At 43.8% G+C, this 26,611-nt stretch overlaps 1 protein-coding gene across 2 annotated transcripts in view; it reads right to left on the bottom strand.

Moving 5' to 3' along the window:
• The window catches only part of EPC2 (enhancer of polycomb homolog 2), a 128,286-nt gene extending 125,820 nt beyond the window's left edge, over window positions 1-2,466 (bottom strand). For both annotated transcript variants that reach the window (XM_070390166.1, XM_005895068.2), the window contains exon 1: window positions 2,036-2,466. In XM_070390166.1, the coding sequence (XP_070246267.1) occupies window positions 2,036-2,188 (153 nt within the window). In that variant the 5' untranslated portion in view covers window positions 2,189-2,466. The remainder of the gene's footprint in view (window positions 1-2,035) is intronic.
• Window positions 2,467-26,611: the final 24,145 nt, after the last annotated feature.

The raw sequence follows: 26,611 nt of genomic DNA, 5'->3' as shown, positions 1-26,611 counted from the left end.
GACATTCTGGGAAGCAAAAGACCCTAGACTTAAAATCTTAACTGTTAGGATTTGCTCAGTTTTTATTTTTAGAACTTTCACTTGTAACGTTAAAGAAGCAAAAAGGACAGGACAGAGTCAGAAGTCCTGAGTTTCAACTCTAGTTCTATCAGAAACTGGATTTCTTCTTCCCTAAAATCGGGCAGTTGAAGCAGATTACTGAAAATAATAAATATTAGCACCCATGCTCTAGATTGAAAATCACAAGCTTTATAGACAAGTTTAATAGTACAGGATCTTAAGGAGGTTTAGCATTTATTTTTAAGGCAGGAACTAAACTGCAAGTTTTCTTGTTAAATCAAGATAATACCAAGACCTATGCGACTAAGGGCCTAAAGCAATAATTAAGTATGTTGCTGATCACTATCTGCAAAAAGTAATATATCATCCAAGGGCTAACCATTCTAGAACAAGTTTCTTAACTCAAGTTCTTCCCAAACCAAAATAATAAGGTCCAAGTAAAAACATACAATACGGATACTTTAAGACTCATTAGCCACCAATTCTTTTCAGGAGATGACATTAATAGAAATGTAACTTAAAGTTCAATTAAATTAATTCTCATATATATTATAACTCCCTTAATTTTCTTTCCTATGGAAAATTGAGCTAAGCTAGAAACAAATTTTACGTAAAAACAGAAAGAATTTTCACATAAGACTTAGCTCTAAACCTTCAATATACATCTTGGGTTTTCATCTTATTTTTTTTTTAAGTTGAATGTTCATCTGCTATTGAGGACATACTCATTTTCTACAGAAAGCCCAGGCTTTCAAATAATCAAACACCGAGAAATGTGATTAAATCACAGCAGAAAGTAGTAACAGCAAGGTAATATAATGAGGTCACAACTCGAGCAGCCAATCAAAAGCATAAAAGCATTTCCTGCAATATTAATAGTCAAAAGAGAAAACCAATCACAGAAACCTTGGGCCTTCTTTTGACAGTCACAGAAGCAAGAGAACCAATCCACACACACTCGGAGTTGACAATAAGGCGGGACCACAGGTTCATTGAAGAAATTCTTGAGGGTGCAGTTACTATGAACTTCGCACGCAAGTAACACCACTCCAAGAGTCACCAACACTGTCAAGCCAGGTGAAATTCAACCGTATCCAAAATGTAGACCATCGGGGGGAAAGCATTTTTGCCCTAAACTGCTATTATTAAAAAAAAAAATGCAGCTGTCACCTTGGATGCAGTAGGTCCTCAACTTCTAAAAGACGCCCCCGCCCCGTCCGCCAAGCCATGACAACTGTCGGGGACGCGACCCGAGGACAGCACATCCCCGGTCCCTTTCTAACACAGCGCATGGAGCGGGCGCTGTCCCCCCTAGGCAGGCAGAAACGACTAGCTCCGGCCACAGAGTTAGCCGGTCAGCGGCTTTCTAACGCTACATCCTGCTACTAGTCGCGGCCCCCGCCCTCTCCCGCCGCAGTGCTGCACCATCACCTCCATCCCTCTGCACGAACGAGGGCCGAAAAACGAGATTACCTTGCTAGGAGGAAGATGATGTTTGTTTTCAAAGCGCTTTACTTTCCGTAACTCATTTCAAAGAGAACCCAATACGAAACTAAAGCTAAAAGTGTGTGTGTCTGGGAGGGGGGGCAATCTTCCCTAGCCAAAGGGTCCCTTGCCTAATAATTAATCCCACACCCGGGTGCGGGGGGGGGAGGTAAACAGAGGCCGTACGCCAAGTGCGGCCAGAACATCCCCTGCGCCATTCCCGGCCGCCGCTTACGGCAAGGCCCCCTTACGGCAGCGTAAGCGGCGCTGCGAGCTAATCACAACACTGGGACGCAACAACATGGCGGCCGCGGGCGGGCGCTGCGCCGGCCGAAAGGGTTTACGCTACTCCGCCGGCGTAGGGTCCCATGCGCTGGAGCGGCAGCGGCGCCCTCCAGCGAGCGTAAAGCGCTCTGTGAATGGCGAGGCCCGACTGACAAAGGGGAGGGGGGAGGAGAGAAGGGGGGGTAATAAACACTCGAGTCCCTACCGATTCCTCCTCCTTCTCCATCCCGGTGGGCATCTGGGGCACGGCCCGGTTGATGGAGACGCAGTCGTTGAGATCAGGCATGTCCTTGCCGCGGTAGATAGGCAGCGGTTTGGCGGCGTCCAGCGCCCGCGCTCGGAAGGAGAGTTTACTCATTGTCTCCCCGCCTCACAGGAACAGCCCGGGCGGCGGCGGCGGGGCGGGCGGGGAGGGGGGGAGGACTCCCGCCGCCTCCTCCACCTCCTTCCTCAGTGCAGCGCGGCCGGCCCGCTCCTCCTCCTCCTCCTCACTGCCCCCGGCCACAGCATGGGCGCCCACCCCGCCCGAAAACAGCCCCCCGCCGCCCGCGGCCGCTTCCACACACTAGATCCGCCGCTCGCCCGCCCGATCCGCTCCCTGCGCCATGGCCAACATGGCGGACATTACCACAGCGGCGGCGAGCGATCCCGGCAGCCCGCGCGAGAGCGCGCCCCCGCCGCGGGGACGCGCCTCGCCCTCTCCCTCCCTCCCTCCTTCCTCTCCCTTCCCCTCCCTCGCCTGCCCACCCACTCTCTCCGCTGCGCGGCCGGCCCGCGGGAGCGTGCTCAGGCTCCGGCCGCTCCGGAGAAAGGGGGTGGCGGCGACGGCCGCCCTCTGCTCGGCAGCCCGCGCTCTCGCCGTGTGGCAGGTGCCAGGTGCGCAAGTTAACCCGCGCCCCCTGAGCGTGCGCCTCTGCCTCCGCGGCCCCGACACCCCGCTCGCTGGGTACCCCGAGGAAGGCGCCGCGCAGAACAGCCGCACTGAGCAGCGGGATTATGCTGAAGCGGGAAGGGAAGATGTCAACAGGAGCCACAACTGCCCCACCGCGCCTGTACTTAGGAAGAGCTTATCTCTAAGGCGCCTCGAGCGCCGGCTCATTCGCATTCTCCGATTCGTACAGCCCTGAGAAGTGTGAAAGGTTCATTTCTTCTCCCCACTCCGAGGGGCACAGACCTGCCGGGTCTCGCCCACCCGGAAAACTCACATGGCCCCAGTCCTGTTCCCTGCATCCTCTCTTCAGTACCTGACCGAAAGAGCTCTCCAAGGTAAGGCATCCTCGCTTTCGCAGGGAGGATGCTAACGCCTGCAGTGAGGGTTAACGTTTGAGACTGCCAGATGCAACAAGTGCACTTGAACCTGTCTCCCAAACTTAAGAGAATTATGTAGTGACGATAGATATTTCTAATTTCAAAACTAGAGTTCTTAAAAATTAACCTTATAAAATTTAACCAAGGCAGCACACATTTCCCAAGTGACAGGTCTGTGCAAAATATTGGTGCTGTGGAAGGCGCAAAGAAGTTTGAGATATAAAGTTCTTCGTGCAACTTTGACATTGATGGGATGGCAGAAAGGTTGGAAAGATGAATAACAATAAGAGATGTAAATAATTGAAGAGCAGGGCAACCAGAAAGCAAAATGAAGAATGACAGTAAAAGAAAAGAAAAATTGATCACTTGAAGAAAACTATATAGGTGATGACACACGGCAGTAGACATGATTAATTACCAAATGAGTCGCACAAACCCTGATTGCCAGGAGAGTTCAGAGAAAGGAGACTTTTTAAGCCTGAACCAGTTAGAGAAAGTTCTAAAGAGGAGAGAAAATCCAGCTGGCTCAAATAAGCACCAGCTATTGTTGACATCAGTCTCATTTAACTGAGTTCCTTGGTTAGACTTTAAGCATTACAGTTTTCCTACAAAATTCCTAGGAAGAGTGTAACATTTTGCCATTTTTTAATAATTGATAAATATCTTTCCTAACTCAGAGAAAGTAGATAGTTTGCAGACATCTAGAAGAGAAAAAATGGAGAAGGCAATGGCACCCCACTCCAGTACTCTTGCCTGGAAAATCCCATGGATGGAGGAGGAGCCTGGTAGGCTGCAGTCCATGGGCGAGAAGAGTAGGACACGACTGAGCGATTTCACTTTCACTTTTCACTTTCACGCATTGGAGAAGGAAATGGCAACCCACTCCAGTGTTCTTGCCTGGAGAATCCCAGGGACAGGGGAGCCTGGTGGGCTGCCCTCTTTGGGGTCGCACAGAGTCGGACACGACTGAAGTGACTTAGCAGCAGCAGCAGAAGAGAAAAAAAAACTTACTCCTAGTCATTTGTATGTGACATCAAAGCTCCATCTCTTCCTCCACTTTCTCTCAGATCATCTACTTACTCTCCTCTCTTTTTCCTGCCTGAACTCCTCCCTTTTCTCTCCACCTCCCCCTGGGAAGGCAAAATGGTGGATACAGATTGCCTGGCATAGTCTAACCCCTTCACCCAGCAAGAATTCAGGCATGCTCAGTGGGGTTTGAGGTTTTCCATCCACTTTGTTGCTGAAAACAGTGGAGGTTCAGTGACTCACTTCTTGTAAGTGATACCTTCCTCATCTTATGGGCATGTCCTGATCCAAGTGTTACCCTCTGGAACAGGTCAGTTCTCTGCAAGGAAGAACAAGATGTTACTGGGAGGAGGTCAGCATTGGAGTCAAGCCTGAGAAGGGTGAGGGGAAGCAATGGTTGAAGATATTAGTCACCCAGTCTTTTATCTGGCACATCTAACTTTCTTCTATACCCTATATTTATTGCTACTCTCAAAAAAGGAAATACTGAGTATCTATTGTATACCAGCCACTCTTCAGTTCAGTTCAGTCACTCAGTCATGTCCGACTCTTTGTGACCCCCTGAATTGCAGCACGCCAGGCCTCCCTATCCATCACCAACTCCTGGAGTTCACTCAAACTCATATCCATCGAGTCGGTGATGCCATCCAGCCATCTCACTCTCTGGCATCCCCTTCTCTTGCCCCCCATCCCTCAGATCATGAACTCCTTATTGCCAAATTCAGACTTAAATTGAAGAAAGTAGGGAAAACAACTAGACCAGCCACTCTAGGGGTACTTTATTACCTCAAATAATTGCACTTTAATTGAATCCCAGTTAATTTTCAATATAGCTCTCTGAAGAACCATTACAGTTTTACTAATAAGGAAACTGAGCCTCAAAAAGTTTGGCAAATTTCAACACTAATAACTTGCAGAAGTGGGTTCAAATCCAGGTCTAGCCTGACTTCAAAACTCCTGTTTTCTTAGCAGTGCCACCCTGTTATCCCAGCTCTTTGATACTGACTGTTCAAACATTCTAAAGTCGCTGATCCAAATTACTGAGACTTTCCAACCAGTGGCTAATAGAGTGCATATCCTGGAGCCTAAGGATGCCACAACCTCAAGGAGGGTAGGAACAATATCTGCTTTGTTACTCACACATCCTCAGTTCTGTGCCTCATACATAGCCAGCACCTACCATATATATTTGTTGACCGGTACTTATATGCAGAGTACATCATGAGAAACGCTGGGCTGGAGGAAGCACAAGCTGGAATCAAGATTGCCGGGAGAAATATCAATAACCTCAGATATGTAGATGACACCACCCTTATGGCAGAAAGTGAAGAAGAACTAAAAAGCCTCTTGATGAAAGTTAAAGAGGAGAGTGAAAAAGTTGGCTTAGAACTCAACATTCAGAAAACGAAGATCATGGCATCTGGTCCCATCACTTCATGGGAAATAGATGGGGAAACAGTGGAAACAGTGTCAGACTTTATTTTTGGGGGCTCCAAAATCACTGCAGATGATGATTGCAGCCATGAAATTAAAAGATGCTCACTCCTTGGAAGGAAAGTTATGACCAACCTAGGCAGCATATTCAAAAGCAGAGACGTTACTTTGCCAACAAAGGTCCATCTAGTCAAGGCTATGGTTTTTCCAGTGGTCATGTATGGATGTGAGAGTTGGACTGTAAAGAAAGCTGAGCTCTGAAGCATTGATGCTTTTGAACTGTGGTGCTGAGAAGACTCTTGAGAGTCCCTTGGACTGCAAGGAGATCCAACCAGTCCATCCTAAAGGAGATCAGTCCTGGGTGTTCATTGGAAGGACTGATGTTGAAGCTGAAACTCCAATACTTTGGCCACCTGATGTGAAGAGCTGACTCATTTGAAAAGACTCTGATGCTAGGAAAGATTGAAGGCAGGAGTAGAAGGGGACGACAGAGGATGAGATGGTTGGATAGCATCACCGACTCGATGGACATGGGTTTGGGTAGACTCTGGAAGTTGGTGATGGATGGGGAGCCCTGGCATGCTGCGGTTCATGGGGTCACAAAGAGTCGGACACAACTGAGCCACTGAACTGAACTGAATTTCCTGAAGAAATTCAGTGACACAGGCCATTCCACTCTAGCTTGGAGTTCACATATCTTATTAGCCTGTCACCTGATTTAGCCCCAGGTGGCGCTAGTGGTAAAGAACCCACCTGCCAGTACAGGAGACTTAAAAGACCGGGTTTAATCTTCCTGGGTTGAGAAGATCCTCTGGAAGAAGGCATGGCAACCCACTCCAATATTCTTGCCTGAAGAATCCCTTGGACTGAGAAGCTTGGTGGGCTACAGTCCCTAGGGTCACACAGAGTCAGACACGACTGAAGTGACTTGGCATGCACGCACACCAGTATCTGCTCTTATGGCCTAACTGGCTCTTCAGCTTCCACCCTTTGGGCCTAGGAATTTTAGAACCAATTAAAGAAATTTGAAGAAACTCTTTTGAAATCTGAAATTCTATTGCAGGAATGGGTTTTTGCTGTAGTACCTGTTTTGTTCTTTTTCTTTTACCATGTAGCAGATTTCCCCTCCTAATCTCCATTTTCTTCTTGCCCCACCATAGGTAATGATTACAGATCTGGGAATAAAACAGTTTGAGGTGAATAACACAATAGACTTTTCAAGTGAGATGCAGCCTGTGTTTTCTTGGCTTCAAATTCAGTTCCCAAACCAGAATGGCTCTGTTTCACATTTGGAAAGTAGCTTTTATTTGTGTATTATTTTTCATAAAGTTTATTTCAAATCTATTTGTTGAATACCCATACACTTGTTAAACAGAAAATATTTTTCAACTTTTGAAGTACAGCCTGTTATAAAATGTCTTTCTCAAAACCTGTTTCAAATGATTGTGCAACCTAATAGTCTATTTTAATTTCCATGCACAATGAACTGAATATAGTAATTCTAAAATCAGTCCATTTGAAATATGCACTGGACCAATTTCAAAAGACATGCATTTGGTCAAGCAAATGTAATATATAAACACCCAAGAATTAGTTATAGTTTTAAAGCCGTATCAAAATAAAACTACTTCTAAATGTAGTCAACTCAATAAAGGTCAAGTAACTGTAAGAATCGCGATTATATTCCAGTTTCCACTTCCCCATACTATGATCAGGGCAGGCAGCTTCGAAGTAATGAACAAATTACTTTTTGAAAGAAATCTTAAAACTAGCAAACACAGTTGCTATTCAACTACTCCAGAGTTTTGTAAATGTCATGTTCTTTCTAATTGGCCCCTTATTTCAGCAAACCCAATTGAAAGTTAATTGGATTGGTATGTGAACTGCATCCCCTCCCCTCCCCCTTATATTGCCAGGAATGAGCCCAGTACCCATAAAGCTTCCTTGTTTTCCATATGTAATCTGAATGTGGGGTTTGCATTCATCACAGTCAACTGGAATCAGCCCCCTGGTTCCAGAGCCCTTGACTGCTGCAACTCTGAATGTTTGAGATATAGAGACAGAGATTGCATTCGGAGGTGATACCCCCAAACATCTACTTCCACCTTTATATTCCCACAGTGGGAAATCCAGACACTAAATAAAAATATGCAGCTACGGTTCTGTCTCTTAGCAGCAACGTTCCTCTCAGACCTGGTTGGAATCACAGGGTGCCACCTTGTGTATAAGCTGACGATTTACTTCCCAAGTTCCACAAAGGATCCAGATAGACTCAAAAATAATCAGCCCATAGCTCTGTATTTTAGTAACCAAAGAAAAAATGAGACAGATGTAATGAAACAGATTTGGAAACACATAGCTCCACAGGGTCCACGACACTCAGTTTTCAATCACACTAACAGCCTGTCTGATTTGTTGCCCCACCCTGACCAGAAAACACACCCAGTGCCCCACACATGGAATAGATTGACGCTGCTCACTCAAACTTCTGGACAGACACCAGAAATAAGTAAATCTCCTGTGACAAAGCTAATGAATCTGACGAGGACAATTACTTGTGTCCAAACAGCAAGTAAGCGGTATAGATTTAACTTTAGGACTCTGGGTTCCTGAGAGCCACAAGGTTCCACAGAGGTGATGATTATGGTCTTACTTATTTTGATTAAGTGCTAAGTTTGAAACAGAGAAACAGTTGTTAGAGCAACGCCACAGGAGGTAAGATAGGATCCTTTCCGACCTAGCTACCTTGCCCTTGGGAAATTCCACACTTTAAACTCAGCACAGCTGCCATTCAGTCAAAGCCTCTGTTAGATCCATGGAACTGGCTGGACCTTTCATGTTAGGAGGTGGAGAGTTGGAATGAAGAATCTGGGGCTCTGGAGCTTCAGGTTCACATCTCCTGTTGGTTTAGGTCTCCTGTAACATCTCTTCTTTTCAGTTGTCTTCCCTCGCATCCTCCACCGGCGCATCCTTTTCTCCTCGAGCATCTCTGAAAGGAATTTGGAAGGTGGCTTCTCTCTCCTTGTAAGGGCAGTCCAGTTTCACTGATGTGCTGGCATATGTCAGCAAGTGAGGCATTGAGCTCTCTGGGGTCCAAAGTGTTAAACGAGAGGAGTCCATTGTTAGGAACCTTGGGTTGCTATTCTAAATGTGGCTTCCTTTACCTATTTTTTCTCTCTCCCACCACCAAAAGACTGATGTTTATAAACACAGATTTGTGAATGGAATATGCAGTTAGAATCCTGAATTAAAGAAAATGAGTGAATTGATTTAGTAACAGCCACACACTTCCCAGCTGGTTCTAGTGGTAAAGAGCCCACCTGCCAGTGCAGGAGACATAAAAGATGTGGGTTCAATCCCTGAGTCAGGAAGATCCCCTGGAAGAGGGCAAGGCAACCCACTCCAGTATTCTTGCCTGGAGAATCCCATGGATAGAGGAGCCTGGCAGGCTTCAGTCTATAGGGTTGCACAGAATTGGACACAACTGAAGTGACTTAGCATGCATGCACATGTTATTGACCTTATATTTTTGCTCCTAAGATCAAAGTGACTTATTTCCTAAGAAAAGTTCCTGGTATCAACATATTGAGAATCCCCTAAACTCCAGAGTGACTTCTTAGGAGGCAGAAAGGGAAACAGATTAGAAAGCAGCTCTGCTTGCCTTTCATCAGTCATTAATGGTGACTTTGGCAGAAAGAAAACAGAAAATATTGAAATAAAATAATTACCTAGATAGTTACTGACTCACCTACACCCCCTTACCTTGTTTTAGACAGTTTCAAATGAGTTTTGAGAGTAGCTAAAAATATGCTAAGATAACATTTGGGCTGTAAGTTTCCTAGTCATGTGAAAATAGAGAACCTTGGCAACTTCCAGGTCATAATGTCCATTAGATAAAATGATTACTCAGAAGATTTATAATTCTTCCTGGCCTGAGTTAAAATATCCAAGAAGTCACAAATAGTGCAACTAGGTGGTATGAAAGACACCTCAACAGCATCTTTACAACTGACACAAAAGGGGTATCCACCAGGCTGTTTCTTTTAGTAACTTTCCATATAAGCCAATGGCTTCATTTGCAATTCAGCATAAGCAATCCTGCAAGGGTTAGAGTGTATCTGCATGTCTGAGGCCATGAGCCACACCCCATGCAGATCTCAGAGGATGAAGGAACTCCTTGGCATCCAAGCAATTCTCCTTGAATAGTGTTTTTCTCTCAACTGTGTCCTGATATACTCTGTGACTGAGAGCTCAAAACTGTGGCTCTATTGCAATTGCCTGAAGCGTGGCTCTTCTGAGTGCCCAGTTAAGGGCACCGTTAAATGACTGTTGTGGAGGATAGAGTTAACATTCTTTTTTGGAAAGAAAAGAGTTTAACAAGGACCAGTGTACAAATCAGCATCTGTCCCCACTGCTCTTGCAGTGAGCTAAGGGTTGTTGTTCAGTTGCTAAGTTGTGTCCGACTCTTTGCCACCCCATGGACTGTAGCCCACCAGGCTCCTCTATCCATGGGATTTCCCAGGCGAGAATACTGGAGTGGGTTGCCAAGCTATCCTCAGGGGATCTTCCTGACCCAGAAATCAAACCGCGTCTCTGTGTCTCCTGCATTGGGAGGTGGATTATTTTACCGCTGTGCCACCTGGGAGACGCATTCACTGGATGGGCCTAGAGGTAATTCTGCCTTTGCATAACAAGACATGCGTGCTCTCTCAGGTTAGATGGTGTGGGGAGGTAGGGTGGAAGAAGGGTGTTGCTGCATCCTGCATCCACATAAAGGTTGTCCTCTAGTTGGTGGCAACAACTGTTTGGCAGCTTTGTTCTCTAGCTTTGTGTATAGATGCTTTTGTACCAAGTTGCACATCTTCCACACTCATCTACTCTGCAGTCCTTCGCAGCAGCGGGCATTCCCCTTAGGGATGGCACACAAGCCATGCCTACAGATGACCTGGGCATTTTAGGATAACTTAACAGGACATTTTAGGATAACTTAAAGAGACTGTGGAAATGGACATCATTATTTTTTAAATTGGAGGAAAATTGCTTTACAGGGTTGTGTTGGTTTCTGCCATAGAACAACTTGAATCAGTCATAAGTATATATCCCCTTCCCTCTTAATCCTCCCGCCCCTCCCCTGGACAGCAGTTTGAAGGCCAATTTCCTCCACCTGGTGGATGCCCTCCACTAATTTGTGGGCAGTGATAGCTTGGTTTACTTTGCCAACAAATGTCCGTATAGTCAAAACTATGGTTTTTTCCAGTAGTCATGCATAGATGTGAGAGCTGGACCATACAGAACGCTGAGTGCTGAAGAATTGATGCTTTCAAATTGTATTGTTGGAGAAGACTCTTGAGAGTCTCTTGGACTGAAAGAAGATCAATCCTAAAGGACATCAACCCTGAATATTCATTGGAAGGACTGACGCTAAAGCCATCAGGTGGCCAAAGTATTGGAGCTTTCTAATGAGAGCCAACTCATTAGAAAAGACCCTGATGCTGGGAAAGACTGAAGCAAGAGGAGAAGGGAACGACAGAGGACAGATGGTTGGATGGCATCAGTGACTCAATGGACATGAGTTTGAGCAAGCTCCAGGAGATGGTGAAAGACAGGGATGCCCGGCGTGCTACAGTCCATCAGGTCACAAAGAGTTGGACATGACTGAGTGACTAAACAACAACAACAGCAACATAACTTGGTCCTAGAGCTTGGTTTGAAGACTCTAATGACCTTCTTGATCCTTTCTCTTACTACTTCTCTATTTCTTGGGGCTGAAATGGCCTGTATGGTATGTTGCATCACATGTATGCAATATTACCAGCTGTTTAAAACATGCTGAGTGGTTAACCAAAGAAAACAACACTTGAAATCTATTTTAGGCATAGATAATCCTGGACTATTCTCTGGAAATATTCCCTCTAGTGAGGAAATGAGATTTCAGGGAAAGGGGTGGTGGTAGAGAGAAATCCTTACTTCCTAGTTCATCAGCCACTCTGTATTGGTTAAATCATAATAATAATTCTAGATAGATGGATTAAAAAACAACAAATGTGACCTAATTAAAGTTAAAAGCTTTTGCACAATGAAGGAAACTATAAGCAAGCTGAAAAGACAGCCTTCAGAATGGGAGAAAATAATAGCAAATGAAGCAACTGACAAAGAATTAATCTCAAAAATATACAAGCAGCTCATACAGCTCGATACCAGAAAAATAAATGACCCAATCAAAAAATGGGCCAGATAACTAAATAGACATTTCTCCAAAAAAGATATACTGACAAACACATGAAAAGATGCTCAACATCACCCATTATCAGAGAAATGAAAATCAAAACCACAATGAGGTACCATCTCATACCAGTCAGAATGGCTGCTATCAAAAAGTCTACAAACAATAAATGCTGGAGAGGGTGCAGAGAAAAGGGAACCCTCTTAAACTGTTGGTGGGAATGCAAACTAGTACAGCCACTATGGGGAACAGTGTGGAGATTGCTTAAAAACCTGGAAATAGAACTGCCATATGACCCAGCAATCCCACTGCTGGGCATACACACTGAGGAAACCAGAACTGAAAGAGACACGTGTACCCCCAATGTTCATCGCAGCACTGTTTATAATAGCCAGGACATGGAAGCAACCTAAATGCCTATCGGCAGATGAATGGATAAGAAAGCTGTGGTACATATATACAATGGAATATTACTCAGCTATTAAAAAGAATGCATTTGAATCAGTTCTAATGATGTGGATGACACTGGAGCCTATTATACAGAGTGAAGTAAGTCAGAAAGAAAAACACCAATACAGTAGTCAGTTCAATTCAGTTGCTCAGTTGTGTCTGAACGCATATATATGGAATTTAGAAATATGGTAATGATGACTCTATAAGCGAGACAGCAAGAGAGACACAGATATTAAGTACAGACTTTTAGACTCTGTGGGAGAAGGCAAGGGTGGGATGATTAGAGAGAATAGCATTGAAACATGTATATTACCATATGTGAAATAGATCGCCAGTCCAGGTTCGGTGCACTGGGACGACTCTGAGGGATGGGATGGGGAGGCAGGTGGGAGGGAGGTTCAGGATGGGGGACACATGTACACCCATGGCTGATTCATGTCAATGTATGGCAAAAACCACTACAATATTGTAAAGTAATTCATTTCAGTTCAGTTCAGTCGGTCAGTCATGTTTGACTTTCTGCGACCCCATGGACTGCAGCACGCCAGGCCTCCCTGTCCATCACCAACTCTCAGAGTTTACTCAAACTCATGTCCACTGAGTCAATGATGTCATCCAACCATCCCATCCTGTCATCCCCTTCTCCTCCTGCCCTTAATCTTTCCCAGCATCAGGATCTTTTCTAATGAGTCAGTTCTTTGCATCAGGTGGCCAAAGTAATTAGCCTCCAATTAAATAAATTAAAAAAAAAAAGCGAAAAGAAAACTTATAAAAAAATTAAAGTCAGATGAGGGAGCACTGGGGCGTGGGAGACAGAGCAAGCTTGGTTCCATGTATTGTACAGTTCTTGTTATATTGCTTAAGCTCTGGGAGTTTCTTTGTGAAATGGATCTACTGTGCCCATCTCATAGGCTCCTCATGAGAACTAAATGAGATAATACCATACAAACTGGCTAACACAGTGCCAATTTGCTAACACAGTGGCAAACAATAGAGGCCCATTCAACACTAAAACTACTATTTCTAGGGGCTTCCCTGATGGTCCAGTGGCTAAGACTCCACATGCCCAACACAGAGGGCCTGGGTTCAATCCCTGGTCAGGGAGGTAGATCCCAGATGCTGCAAGCAAAGATCCCACATGCTGAAACTAATACCTGGTACAGCCAAATAAAGAAATAATTTTTTCTAAGCAGACTACTGTTTCTTTTCTCTGCCCTCTGCCTTTTTATTTCCATGGCTTGCATGCATGCTCAGTTGCATCTGACTCTTTGAGACACCATGGACTATAGCCGGTCAGGCTTCTCTGTCCATGGGATTCTCCAGGCAAGAATACTGGAGTGGGTTGCCATTCCTTCTCCTGGGGATCTTCCCGACCCAGGGATTGGATTTGAGTCTCCTGGAAGGCAGGTTCTTTACCACTGAGTCACCCAGGAAGCCCATGGCTTGAGGTGATTTAAATTAGATACAATTAAAACTGTAGTGCTTATAAGATGAGACCCTACATTTCTACTCTGGCTTATGGTTTAAACTCTTTAAAACTAAACTAGTGCTCACTTCAGCAGCACATATACTAAAACTAAACAACAGAACCTTCCTCCCACCCCCACCCCCGTCTCATCTCATTTCTTGGCCCTGCCTGGGGTCCCAGGCATGTGGAACTATTATTAAAATCATCATGGCCACAGGGTACTGCCAAAGAGAACTTTGAAGTGAAAAGATACTGTCTTTCTTAAGGATAGACATATTTACGTCTCAATACTTAAGCAAACCCTCTGAAAAGTTTGATTTATTTTTCATTTTCTGAAAGTTCTCATCAATAACTATGTATCATGTGACCTTAAGACCCAGATTTGAGAGGAAGAGTCTGCCTTTCCTTCCTTCTTTCCTCTTTCCCTCCTTCCCTCCATCTCTCCTTTGCTTCCATTCACTTCTTATTTTAGGAAAATTCTAAAGCTTATTTTAAAAGTTCAGGTATCTATCTAAATAGCAACAAGGTTACTTCCTGTTCAAAATCAGGCATAAATGGGCTCCTTATGCATGCAAAATCTCGTATCATAATCTGTGCACTCATTTGTTGTTGTTTTTTTTTTTAATTTTATTTTTTAACTTTACAATATTGTATTGGTTTTGCCATATATCAAAATGAATCCGCCACAGGTATACATATGTTCCTCATCCCAAACCCTCCTCCCTCCTCCTTCCCCATACCATCCCTCTGGGTCGTCCCAGTGCATCAGCCCCAAGCATCTGGTATCGTGTGCACTCATTTGTGTCTGAGTTTATGTTCATCTGTATTACAATGCTACCACCTTCACAAGTGAGGTTATAAATGATATCAGCAGAAGTTCTAACACACCGGGAGGCCTTCCAAAATAATTTACAAATGATGTTTGAATATAGTTTATCTGCTGATTTTCAACAAATCTGTTAGAACATATCCACCCTGAAGTATACCCTGGCTGGGTTTGTAAAGATCCAGACATTCTTCACAGTCAAACCTCGTGACTAAAATGAGCAAGCCATTGGAATAGTATGTTTTTGTTTTTGTTCTGGTCACAGAGGAAGGAGGTAATGACACTGATTTGCTTGTAAGATTTATAAACTATCTCTGAAGGCCTTTTTGCAAAAGAAGAGTTCCATAAGCTCAGTCATGTCCAACTCTTTGTGACCCCATGGACTACAGCCTGCTAGGCTCCTCTGCCCATGGAATTTTCCAGGCAAGAATACTGGAGTGGGTTGCCATTTCCTACTCCAGAGGATCTTCCTAATCCAGAGATCAAACCTGCATCTCCAGCATTGGCAGGCGGATTCTATACCACTGAGCCACCTTGGAAGCTGGGGGTGTGGGGCAGGGAGTGAGGGGGTGGGTGGTATATATATACTGTTTACTAACTGTGCTTATGAAGCCAGTGCCATCACTTACTGACCTTTTTTCTCTTGATGATCCATTGATATAACTTAATTAAGAGGAAAATATTGGAACATAAGACATCTTTCCTTTGGAACATACTTACCTTTCCTGACTTCTAAGAGATGAGAAAATTCTTCAGACAAGCGTTTAGCCAAAAAGAACAATAAACATCCTTCTCGGCACTGTGTTCTCTGACAAGATATTTCTTCTTCATTATTTTTACAAATTTATTAATAGCTCTGAAGGCATTCTGTTTGAATAAGATGGAGAATATTCATGCTGCATTTTATTTGTTAATTTTAATATAGCCTGCAGACTGTACAGAATTCATCACTTTTACAGTCACCTTATCCTAATTAGAAATAATGTACCATTATCTGAAACAGTAAGAGGAGGAATAGCCCCCAAAATATTTAGAATTGAGAATGTCAACTTTGTTTCCATCTGCAAATGGAAGATTTGTTTCCCACCTGGGAAGTTGATGCTTGCTCTCAACAGTACAGCTAACAGCCCAGAGCAGGCACAAATATTGACTTCTCCTCTGCCCTGTTGCCTGATCTATAGCAATAAATTCCCAGGGTGGCCGAGCAATTACACACAACGTGATCACTATCACAGCAGGCCCAGCTAGATACGGATACACAACATGATCACTTACCCAGTAGGCACCGTTCAATATGATTAGACAACATGATCATGACACAGCAGGTCCTTTCAATATGGATTCCTAACATGGCCATGACTAATAGACCAGGCAACTTGCATGCTTCTGAACTGCAACCCCCATGCCTGCAGGAATAGCTTGATGGGTACATGTCATAAAATACCCAGCTCCACAAGTGCACTCAGGTGTAGACACCCTGTCCAGGGTCGTTTAGCACAGCAGGTTCTACCATACAGCAATTTGACCACTGACACAGTGGAAACAGATTTTACCCTGCAGACGACATGTGATGGGACTTTCCAATGGGACTGCGAACATGGCAGGCAGTATTCTGACTTTAGCCAAGTAAAAATAAGCAAAAGCCTCATGATGAACAGAAGACCTGTGATTTAGAAAACATTGCAACAAATGGCCCCAAAGGAAAAGACAAGGAGCACACTGCTTTAGGTGGAGTGTGGGTTTTCCTGCACCCACACCTCCAGTGCTTCTGGCAGAAGAGGGTGACTCTGACACTATCCTGCTACTCTCTTTAGAGCACATCCTTTTGATGGAAGGTGCTGTGTCTCTGAGCTGCTTTGATGTATGTGAAAATACACCAACTTCTTTGTGTAAAGTAAGGTTATCAGCAATTGTGTAGAATAAAAAAAGAAAAGCTTTCTAAGCAAATAAGTGGAATACTTTTTGCCAGCTTTAAAGAAGCAAATGGATTTGCAAATTTGAAATCAAATTAACAAAAAGAAGAATAATTATTTTATCAAAAAGCTTTTCATTTACTTTTAAATGATGTTATTCCCATAGATCCCAATTTGGCTGATCTGGAATGTGGCCCAGAAATTACATTTAAGAAATACACCAGGTGATTCTGCATCAGTGTATTTTATACAGCTTCATCCCATCAGTTCTCTTTTCTTTTCTCTAATTTTCATCTTCCTCTTGCTCTCCCTCTGTCTCCTCTCCCATTCTTTCATCCCTTTTTCCCTGGGCTCTAGCTTCCTCCTGTAATGTTTTCATTTTCTTATCTAGATGGTGCAGATGGTAGAGAGTCTGCCTGCAACACGGGAGACCCGGATTCAATCCCTGGGTTGGGAAGATCCCCTGGAAGAGGAAATGGCAACCCAACCCAGGCAAGTATTCTTGCCTGGAGAATTCCATGGTCAGAGGAGCCTGGCAGGCTATAGTCCATGGGGTGGCAGAGTCGGACACGACTGGGTGACTAACACTTTCATGGGCAGGAATGGGGAGATTGCATGGAGGGTCATAAGGAAAAGAGAAGAAAGAAAATCCTGTCAATTTCATAAGCCCCAAACCATGTTCCAAAACAATGTGAGGTCTTACCATATTCCCTGTGCCCCTTTAATTGTAGCACAAAGATCATGCCACCTAATTTTCTACAGTCATGGTTTCTAGAGGGAGGTCACAAGGAATGAAGAGAAGACAGGCAGAGATCTCGGCCTGACTGAGCCTGCAATTGTCCAGGGTTGTTTCTAGTCACTTAAAAATGCTGCATTTAAAATGCGTACAGCAAACCCAGGATTGGAATAACTATTGTCTTTGTAAATAATGAGGATCCAGGGTTTGTGGTTGTCCTTTTCGTTTGTTTGCTATACCGGTTCTCCATCCGTTTGCTGTTTGTCTGGTTTTGTTTGCTTCTTCCCTGGACTGTTTCATTGAATACAGTGAAGTAATATAGTTCGAAGAACTCTCATTTAGCAATCAGGAGGCACGTATCCTCATCTGACCCTGGCATTAACTACCCTGTGAACTTGGAGAAGTCATGCAATGTCTCTAGACGCATTGTCCTTACTGGAAAGTGAGGAGGTTATCTACAGAGCTCATTTTAGTTCTAAAATTATATAGAATAAAAAATAGTCGTATTCCTCGTATTCCTCTTCTATAATGCTCCAAGATAAATAAGGCTAGGTACAGATTATAACAGAGTTTTTAGCATCCAGAATAGGTGATTTTCTTTTTGTCCTTAAAAAATTAAAACTAGCAGTATCTTGTCTACAGTCAGAATTAAATAGCTGCCACATTTCCTACTGTATTTGTTAGCTCATGTGCTATGCCCAATCACTTCAGTCCAACTCTTTGCAACCTATGGACTGTAGACCTCCAGGCTCCTCTGTCCATGGGATTCTCCAGGCAAGAATACTGGAATGGGTTGCCATGCCCTCCTCCAGAGGATCTTCCCAACCCAGGAGTCAAACCCATATCTCTGGAATGCTCCTGCATTGCAGGCAGCTTCTTTACCCACTGAGCCACCATTGTTAGCTCATAATCAAAGGTAAAAATTTAAACTTAAAAAGAGGTTAATGTTTTAAGTTACACTACTGGTTTCTTAAACTTCTGATCATTAAGGATATATTTATAATAACTATCATTTAAAGAAACTACAGGAAAGCTTTTTAAAAATTAAACAGTTTGAGTGGACTAAAACATTGACTATATTATCACAACCCATATTGAGGACCCCCCTGAGTAACACTGGGGAAAAAACATTAAAAATTTTTTTTCTGAACACTTATAAACAAGGTGAGAATAGGATACAGAATTAAGGCACATGAGTTCTTAGGAAAGAAATCTTTCTTCTTGCACACAGAGTATCAGCCTTTATGGTGATGTTCCACAGAAGGAGGGAAGAAGAGGGGAGAACTGCAGGGAAGGTAGAAGGGAAAGGACAGAACTAATACTTATGGACGCCAAAGAATTGATGCTTTTGAACTGTGGTGTTGGAGAAGACTCTTGAGAGTCCCTTGGACTGCAAGGAGATCCAACCAGTCCATTCTAAAGGAGATCAGTCCTGGGTGTTCTTGGGAAGGAATGATGCTAAAGCTGAAACTCCAGTACTTTGGCCACCTGATGCGAAGAGTTGACTCATTGGAAAAGACTCTGATGCTGGGAGGGATTGGGGGCAGGAGGAAAAGGGGACGAGAGGATGAGATGGCTGGATGGCATCTACCGACTCAATGAACATGAGTCTGAGTGAACTCCGGGAGTTGGTGATGGACAGGGAGGCCTGGCGTGCTGCGATTCATGGGGTCGCAAAGAGTCGGACATGACTGAGCGACTGAACTGAACTGAATACTTACGGAGCAAGGTCATGTACCAGGCACTGTGTCACTTAGCAGGCACTGAATGAGGCACTTTTAAGTCATTTAGTACCTGACCATTGACTATCTTGTGTGCCTAATCTGAGAGCTGAGCATGACATGGCAAAGAAGAAATACATGGCCTTTGCCTACATTTAATTCTATAACCATCTTTAAAAGTCCATATTATTGACCCATATTCTTTGTACTTCTCACCTTGCATTTTATTGCAATTCATAAAGTTTACAATGATTCCTCCCACATACTCCCACCAGCCCCAGGACAGAAACATACCTTTCCTTTTCTATCCTATACCTAGTGTTGGTCATGAATTAAGTGCTATTGAGTAGAGAACTATACAGGATCTATAAACCAAGTAATGCCTCCTTTTACTCAGTTAACAAAATTAATAAGAAATAATAGCATCCAACTTTTGCCATCTTCCCAGAGAAGTCAGTCAAGAAAATCAATGGTATTGTAAAGGAATTATCCTCCAATTAAAAAAAAAAAAATTAAAAAAAAAAGAAAATTAACAAAACCCTGAAATTTCCTTGGATTTCATACAGTTCCACATTTTTGTTTTGATTTTTAATTTTGAAAAATTAAACTTAACTTTAGTTGTACAGTTTACAATTAAATGAAACTGTACAGTTCAGTATTGCTAAGTATACTCATATTGTTGTGCAACCAGTCTCCAGAACTTTTCGTCTTACAAAACTGAAACTCTATACACATTAAATAACAACTCCCATTTCCCCTCCCCTCAGCCTCTGGCAGCCAACATTCTGCCCTCCGTTTCTATGAATTTGACTACTCTAGGTACCTCACATTAGTGGAGTCATACAGCATTTGTCTCTTTATCACTGACTTATTTCCCCTAGCACAATGTACTCAAGGTTCATCTATATTGTAGCATGTGTCAGAATCTCCTTTTTTAAATGTAAGGCTGACTGCTGCTGCTGCTGCTAAGTCACTTCAGTCGTGTCCAACTCTGTGCGGCCCACCAGGCTCCCCCGTCCCTGGGATTCTCCAGGCAAGAACACTGGTGGGTTGCCATTTCCTTCTCCAAGGCATGAAAGGGAAAAGTGAAAGTCAAGTGGCTCAGTCGTGTCCGACTCTTCGAAACCCCATGGTCTGCAGCCTACCAGGCTCCTCCGTCCATGGGATTTTCCAGGCAAGAGTACTGGAGTGGGGTGCCATTGCCTTCTCCAATATATATTTTTATACCACATTATGTTTATCCATTCACCCATCAATAAACACTTGGGTATTGTGAACAATGCTGCTGTGAACAAGGGCATACAAATATCTCTTTGAGACCCTACTTTCGATTCCTTTGAGTACATACTCAGAAGTGGAATTGCTAAGTCATATGATAATTCTATTTTTAACTTTTCTGCGGAATCTCTGTACTGTTTTCCACAGGGGCTGCACCATTTTACATTTCTACCAACAGTGCACAAGGGTTTCAATTTCCCTCTATCCTTGCTAACATTTTTTGTTTTGTTTTTTTCCTTAGAGGTTGCCATCCTGATTGGTGTGAGATGATACCTCATGTGGTTTTGATTTACATTTTCTTAATGATTAGTGATATTCAGCATCTTTCATATGCTTCTTAGCCATTTGTGTATCTTCTTTGGAGAAATGTCTATTCAAGTTCTTTGTCCATTTTTTAATCATACTATTAGATTAAAAATAAGTAACTTGATTGTATGGCATTTTGTAGTTTATATAGCGTTTTCATATACTTTACTGTATTTTATATTCATAGTAACCCTGTGGGATTGGCAGGTAGGTATTTTGCCATCTGCAATAACAAAAACTGAGAATGAGAGAAACAGAACTTTGATCAAATAGCCATTAATAGACAGGATCAAGTGTTGGAGAGTTGAAGTCTATATTGTCTTTGTTTGAACATTAAAAATGATGTGGTATATATAACCAATGGAAAGAGCACAGAATGAATTTCAGGACCATCCATTAAAAATCACAGACAAGATGGGAATTCCCTGGTGGTCCAGTTAGGGTTCTATGCTTTCACTGCCATGGGCCTGGGCTCACTCCCTGGCTGGGGAACTGAGATCCAGCAAGCTGCCCAGTGAAGGTGGGGCAGGCTGCAGTGGGAAGAATCATAGACAAGAAAACCTAGCTGTGAATTTGAGATATATTTCCTGTGTCTTGTGGACATAATCCCATTTTCCATGCTCCACTGCACTATATACATTTTCCAGATATCAGATCCAGGAAGCCATTGTCAGTGGGAAACTTTCTTTTCCAAACTATGAGCTAAACCCCCTCAGTGGCCTTCCTCTTGCATGCTGAGACTGCTGCTGCTAAGTCACTTCAGTCGTGTCTGACTCTGTGTGACCCTATAGACGGCAGCCCACCAGGCTCCCATCCCTGGGATTCTCCAGGCAAGAATACTGGAGTGGGTTGCCATTTCCTTCTCCAGTACATGAAAGTGAAAAGTGAAAGTGAAGTCGCTCAGTCGTGTCCGACTCTTCCAGACCCCATGGACTGTAGCCTACCAGGCTCCTCCATCCATGGGATTTCCCAGGCAAGAGTACTGGAGTGGGTTGCCATTGCCTTCTCCAGTGCATGAAAGTGAAAAGTGAAAGCGAAGCCCACACAAAAATGCAATGGGGAGAGAAGCTATGCAGAGATTAGCATTAACAATGGATTATTTGCAAAATTAAAACCATTCAAAATAAAGTTAAAGTGAATCCTCTTTCCTACTGACCACCCGTTAATCGCGCCCGTATACAGCATCATTTCTCTGTGATCAGATATTTTTGCCTGGACTCTTACTGGTCTCCTAACTCCAGTGGTCTCCTAACTAGATGCTCTTGCCCAGTCTCGCTTTCTTCCTGACCAGTCTCCATGATAATGCCAGAGCGGTCATTCTGAACCTGCACATCTGTTTGTGCCTTTCCCTTGCTTCCCCAGCACAGCACACAGCCCTCCATGACTTCCCCTCTGCCAATTCTCCTGACCCCTCTCTACCCACCCCCCAGTGACATGCCCTTTCAGCCACGCCCCATACCTACTGCACTCCAAGCCTGACATGCTTTCTCACAGTTGGCTTTTTACGTGCTGTCCCTCAGTTTCCACTCTGTATCGTCGTAGTCTACCTTCAAATCTCATAACCATCAGTCCCTCCTCGATGAAGACACGCTGATGGAAATGCCTTCCCACCCCCACGCCAGGCATCATGGATTCAGGCTTTCTCTGAGACGTAAGGCAAAGTTCACAATATTGGGGCACTATTCGTATTTCATTATCACTCTTACTTTGTATACACGTTGCTGCACTAGTTCCTGAGATTTTTATTTTTCCAAGCCTGGGTATCTACAACAGTTGAGCTCTGATAAATAGTTGTTAAGTGAATGAATAATGTGCCTACAAGCCTTGACTTTAGAAAGCACTCTACAAATCTTAGGTCCCTTTCACCCTTTTTCCTATCCCTTATTCTGTTTAGTCTCTGATAACCTTAATTTTCATTTCAGCTCAACCAAGATCATCATATGGGGACCCCAACCACACAGGTCCACTTTTAAGGAATCATCTCATCAGTCCTGATAGAGAGGCCATTTTCTATTTTCAAGCAGTCTAGAGCAAAAGAAAAATTCTCACATTCATTCCCTCTATTTCACGGTCTTGCCTGAATCAAGCTTTCAGTTACACTTTGGAGACAAATGGTTTTGTCATATTCATTTCCACCCGAGCCTTGTAAAACAGAATTTTACCCTCAGAGTAATGACAGAAAAGAAAAATAAAGGTGATGCACCAACCAAATTAAACTGGACTTGAGTTCAGCATCGCAGGCCTTCTCCGTGCCAGGCTGGGTGTGAGCTAGGTCTCGACACAGTCTTCCCTCGGGCTGGAAGAGTTTGTTGAGTTCAGGTTTCTCAACATTCGTGCAATGGATATTTTGGACCAGATAACTCTTCACTGTGGGGCTTTCCAGTGCATCTTAGGATGTTAAGCAGCATCCCTTGCCTCTCACTCAGTGCCAGCAACATCCCCACCGCAACCGAGACAACAAAAAATGTCTGACAATATTGCCAGACGTCGCTGGGAGGCAAAATCACCCCTGCTTGAAAGTCACTGATGTAACTGATTCCTGCTCACCCTCTGTATTGTAGCTAATGTGTCACCACCTCTCAGAAGCCTTCCTTGACCCTTCAGCATGGAGCAAATGCCCTATTACATGTTCTTACAACACTGTACATGGTTACTTCAGAATACATATTGAGGATGGCAACTATATATTTATTAGCATGCCCATTTGCTTATTATTTTTCTCCTAGTCTATAATATCCATGGAAGTAGAAACTGGGTCTCTTTCCTCTCACTATTGCATGCCTTAGCACAGTATCTAGTTCATATTAAGTTCCCCCCCTAAACAAATGCTGTGTAAAAGGGAGGATAGCAATGCGAAGATGTAATCTCTGCCTTCAATAGCAAAATTCAGAAAAATTCAGAGGAAGCATAGGTATGAGCCACTGGCTAGAAACATCTAAGAAGCAATGTAATTCAAGGGCGATGGAACTTGTAAAATACTCTTTCCATTTACTTGAAAGATAGTGGAAAGCAGCTAAGAAATTAATGTGGCAGGAAAGTCTCTGATGATGGGATATGAAGGGATGGGTACATACAAATGTAGAGTGATCTACAAGAAGTGTGGCATGAAGGCTATGATTTATTCAGAAAGAGCCAAGGCTCATGTAATGGCCTACAGGGAAAACTTTACAATGCTGTGTTTAGATGGCAGAACTGTACCATGTGAAAAGCAGCAGCTCTGTAGCTCTTAAGGGAACTCAGGACAGAAAGAAGCCAGAAGGGCATGGAATCTTCCACTCCCCGTTTCTGATACATTATGTATCTATGGCTAACTTCAAAACAAAGTAAACATTTTAAAATGTCCTTTACTAAATGAATAACAGATCATTTTCCTTTATCACGATGTAAGCAAAATAGAAACCAAACTATTTTCTCTAATCCATCTGCCATCAGTGTCTTTTCCAAATAAGGGCTCTTAAGTTTAAAAAAAAAAATTTTTTTTTTAGCTGCACTTCACAGCATGTGGGATCTTAGCTCCCAGACCAGGGATCAAACCCTCACTCTCTGAAGTCAAAGTTCAGAGTCTTAACCACTGGACCACCAGGGAAGTCCCAGATCAGATCACATCAGTCGCTCAGTCGTGTCCGACTCTTTGCGATCCCATAAATCACAGCACGCCAGGCTTCCCTATCCATCACCAACTCCCGGAGTTCACTCAGACTTACGTCCATCGAGTCAGTGATGCCATCCAGCCATCTCATCCTCTGTCGTCCCCTTCTCCTCCTGCCCCCAATCCCTCCCAGCATCAGAGTCTTTTCCAATGAGTCAACTCTTCGCATCAGGTGGCCAAAGTACTGGAGTTTCAGCTTTAGCATCATTCCTTCCAAAGAAATCCCAGGGCTGATCTCCTTCAGAATGGACTGGTTGGATCTCCTTGCAGTCCAAGGGACTCTCAAGAGTCTTCTCCAACACCACAGTTCAAAAGCATCAATTTTTCGGCGCTCAGCTTTCTTCACAGTCCAACTCTCACATCCATACATGACCACTGGAAAAACCATAGCCTTGACTAGACGGACCTTTGTTGGCAAAGTAATGTCTCTGCTTTTGAATATGCTATCTAGGTTGGTCGTAACTTTCCTTCCAAGTAGTAAGCGTCTTTTAATTTCATGGCTGCAATCACCATCTGTAGTGATTTTGGAGCCCAGAAAAATAAAGTCTGACACTGTTTCCACTGTTTCCCCATCTATTTCCCATGAAGTGGTGGGACCAGATGCCATGATCTTCGTTTTCTGAATGTTGAGCTTTAAGCCAACTTTTTCTTCTCCACTTTCATCAAGAGGCTTTTGAGTTCCTCTTCACTTTCTGCCATAAGGGTGGTGTCATCTGCATATCTGAGGTTATTGATATTTCTCCCGGCAATCTTGATTCCAGCTTGTGCTTCTTCCAGTCCAGCATTTGTCATGATGTACTCTGCATATAAGTTAAATAAGCAGGGTGACAATATATAGCCTTTACGAACTCCTTTTCCTATTTGGAACCAGTCTGTTGTTCCATGTCCAGTTCTAACTGTTGCTTCCTGACCTGCATACAAATTTCTCAAGAGGCAGATCGGGTGGTCTGGTATTCCCATCTCTTTCAGATTTTCCACAGTTTATTGTGATCCACAGGGCTCTTAAATGTTCTCATTTTTCTTACTTGGAAGTTTTCAATTTGATTTGTGTGATGTTCATTTATGAGACGGTGAGAGTCAGGGTCTTGGCAGGAAAAAGATGGACACAACAAAGGGCTTGTTGACAGGCCGTGTGGAGAAGCCACAAGGGTGATGCCACATCTAGGGCCTAAGAGTGAGCACTCCCATCACCTCTAGGCCTGAAGGGGCAAAGGAGAGAAGTAACGGGAGCTCAGAGAGGGAGTTCCATAGAGAGAGGGCCACCTGCAACGAGCTGGGGCCTGGGAAGAGGGTGCCAGGCACTGAGCACAGAAAGTGAATCAACGCCCAGCTATGCTCTCCTTCCTGCCCTCATCTCCCTCTCAGCTGCTGCTTCTCCTTAGTGGTAGCAACGAAGCAGCAAGGTCACCCGCTGATTCAGTTCAGAAAGGTGTACCTCCAGGGCCCAGGACAGGAAGCAGAAGGGTACAAAGAGGACGTGGAGGGGCAGCTAAAGGGTGGATGATAATGTTATTTCAGACTTCATACCAACATTTTGTAAAATGGCGTGGCATACTGCAGTCCATGGGTTCGCAAAGAGTCAGACACAAGTTGTGACTGAACAACAATTGATTTTGCAATATCACTTTCTTTAACTGGAAAATAGGGTATATTTTCAAGTGTGTATATACTCTGGGCTTCCCTCATGGCTCAGACAGTGAAGAATCTGCCTGCAATGCTGGAGACCCGGGTTCAATCTCTGGGTTGGGAAGAGCTCCTGGAGAAGGAAATGACAACGCACTCCAGTATTCTTGTTGGGAAATCCCATGGACAGAGGAGCCTGGCAGGCTACAGTTCATAGGGTCGCAAAATAAACTCTGGGACTAGACACAACATAGAGAAATTCTGCATGGCTATCTCAGAGGCTTGATCATTTCCATAGTCATTGCAGAGACTCAGACTAAGAACAAGGCTCACACCAGCTTCCAAGCCCCCTGCTACACTCTTGAATATGACATGGCTACATAACAGAGACATACAACTTAACCTGCTTTTGCTTCTTTCCTTTAAGGGTGTGATAGGATAACACAGTAAAGCCTTCTTCACTTTCCCCACAAAGGAAGTAGGAGCAGCAGATGTTAGAATAGTTATCATGGCCCTTTGAGAAAGTTTAGAGGGAGGCAGAGAAAGAGAGAGAAGCAGCTGTTGGGATGAGAGGGATCTTGGGGTGTGCTCTGTCGCTAAGTCGTGTCCAGCTCTTTGCAACCCCACAGACTGTAGCCCACCAGGCTCCTCTATCTATGAATTTTCCAGGCAGGAATATTGGAGTAGGGTGCCATTTCCTTCTCCAGACCTTGGGGCAATATGTAGCTAAAAAGGAATGTTAGGACACTTGCTTGTGTGTCATGCAACATTACATCTCTCCCCTTGGAATTTTCTGAGAGACTTACAGAAAGATTTC

The sequence above is a fragment of the Bos mutus genome, chromosome 2 (assembly GCF_027580195.1).
Source record: "Bos mutus isolate GX-2022 chromosome 2, NWIPB_WYAK_1.1, whole genome shotgun sequence".
NCBI classification, from domain to species: domain Eukaryota; kingdom Metazoa; phylum Chordata; class Mammalia; order Artiodactyla; family Bovidae; genus Bos; species Bos mutus.
The sequence above is the reverse complement of the archived record's forward strand: the minus strand, read 5'-3'. Positions and strand labels throughout refer to the sequence as shown.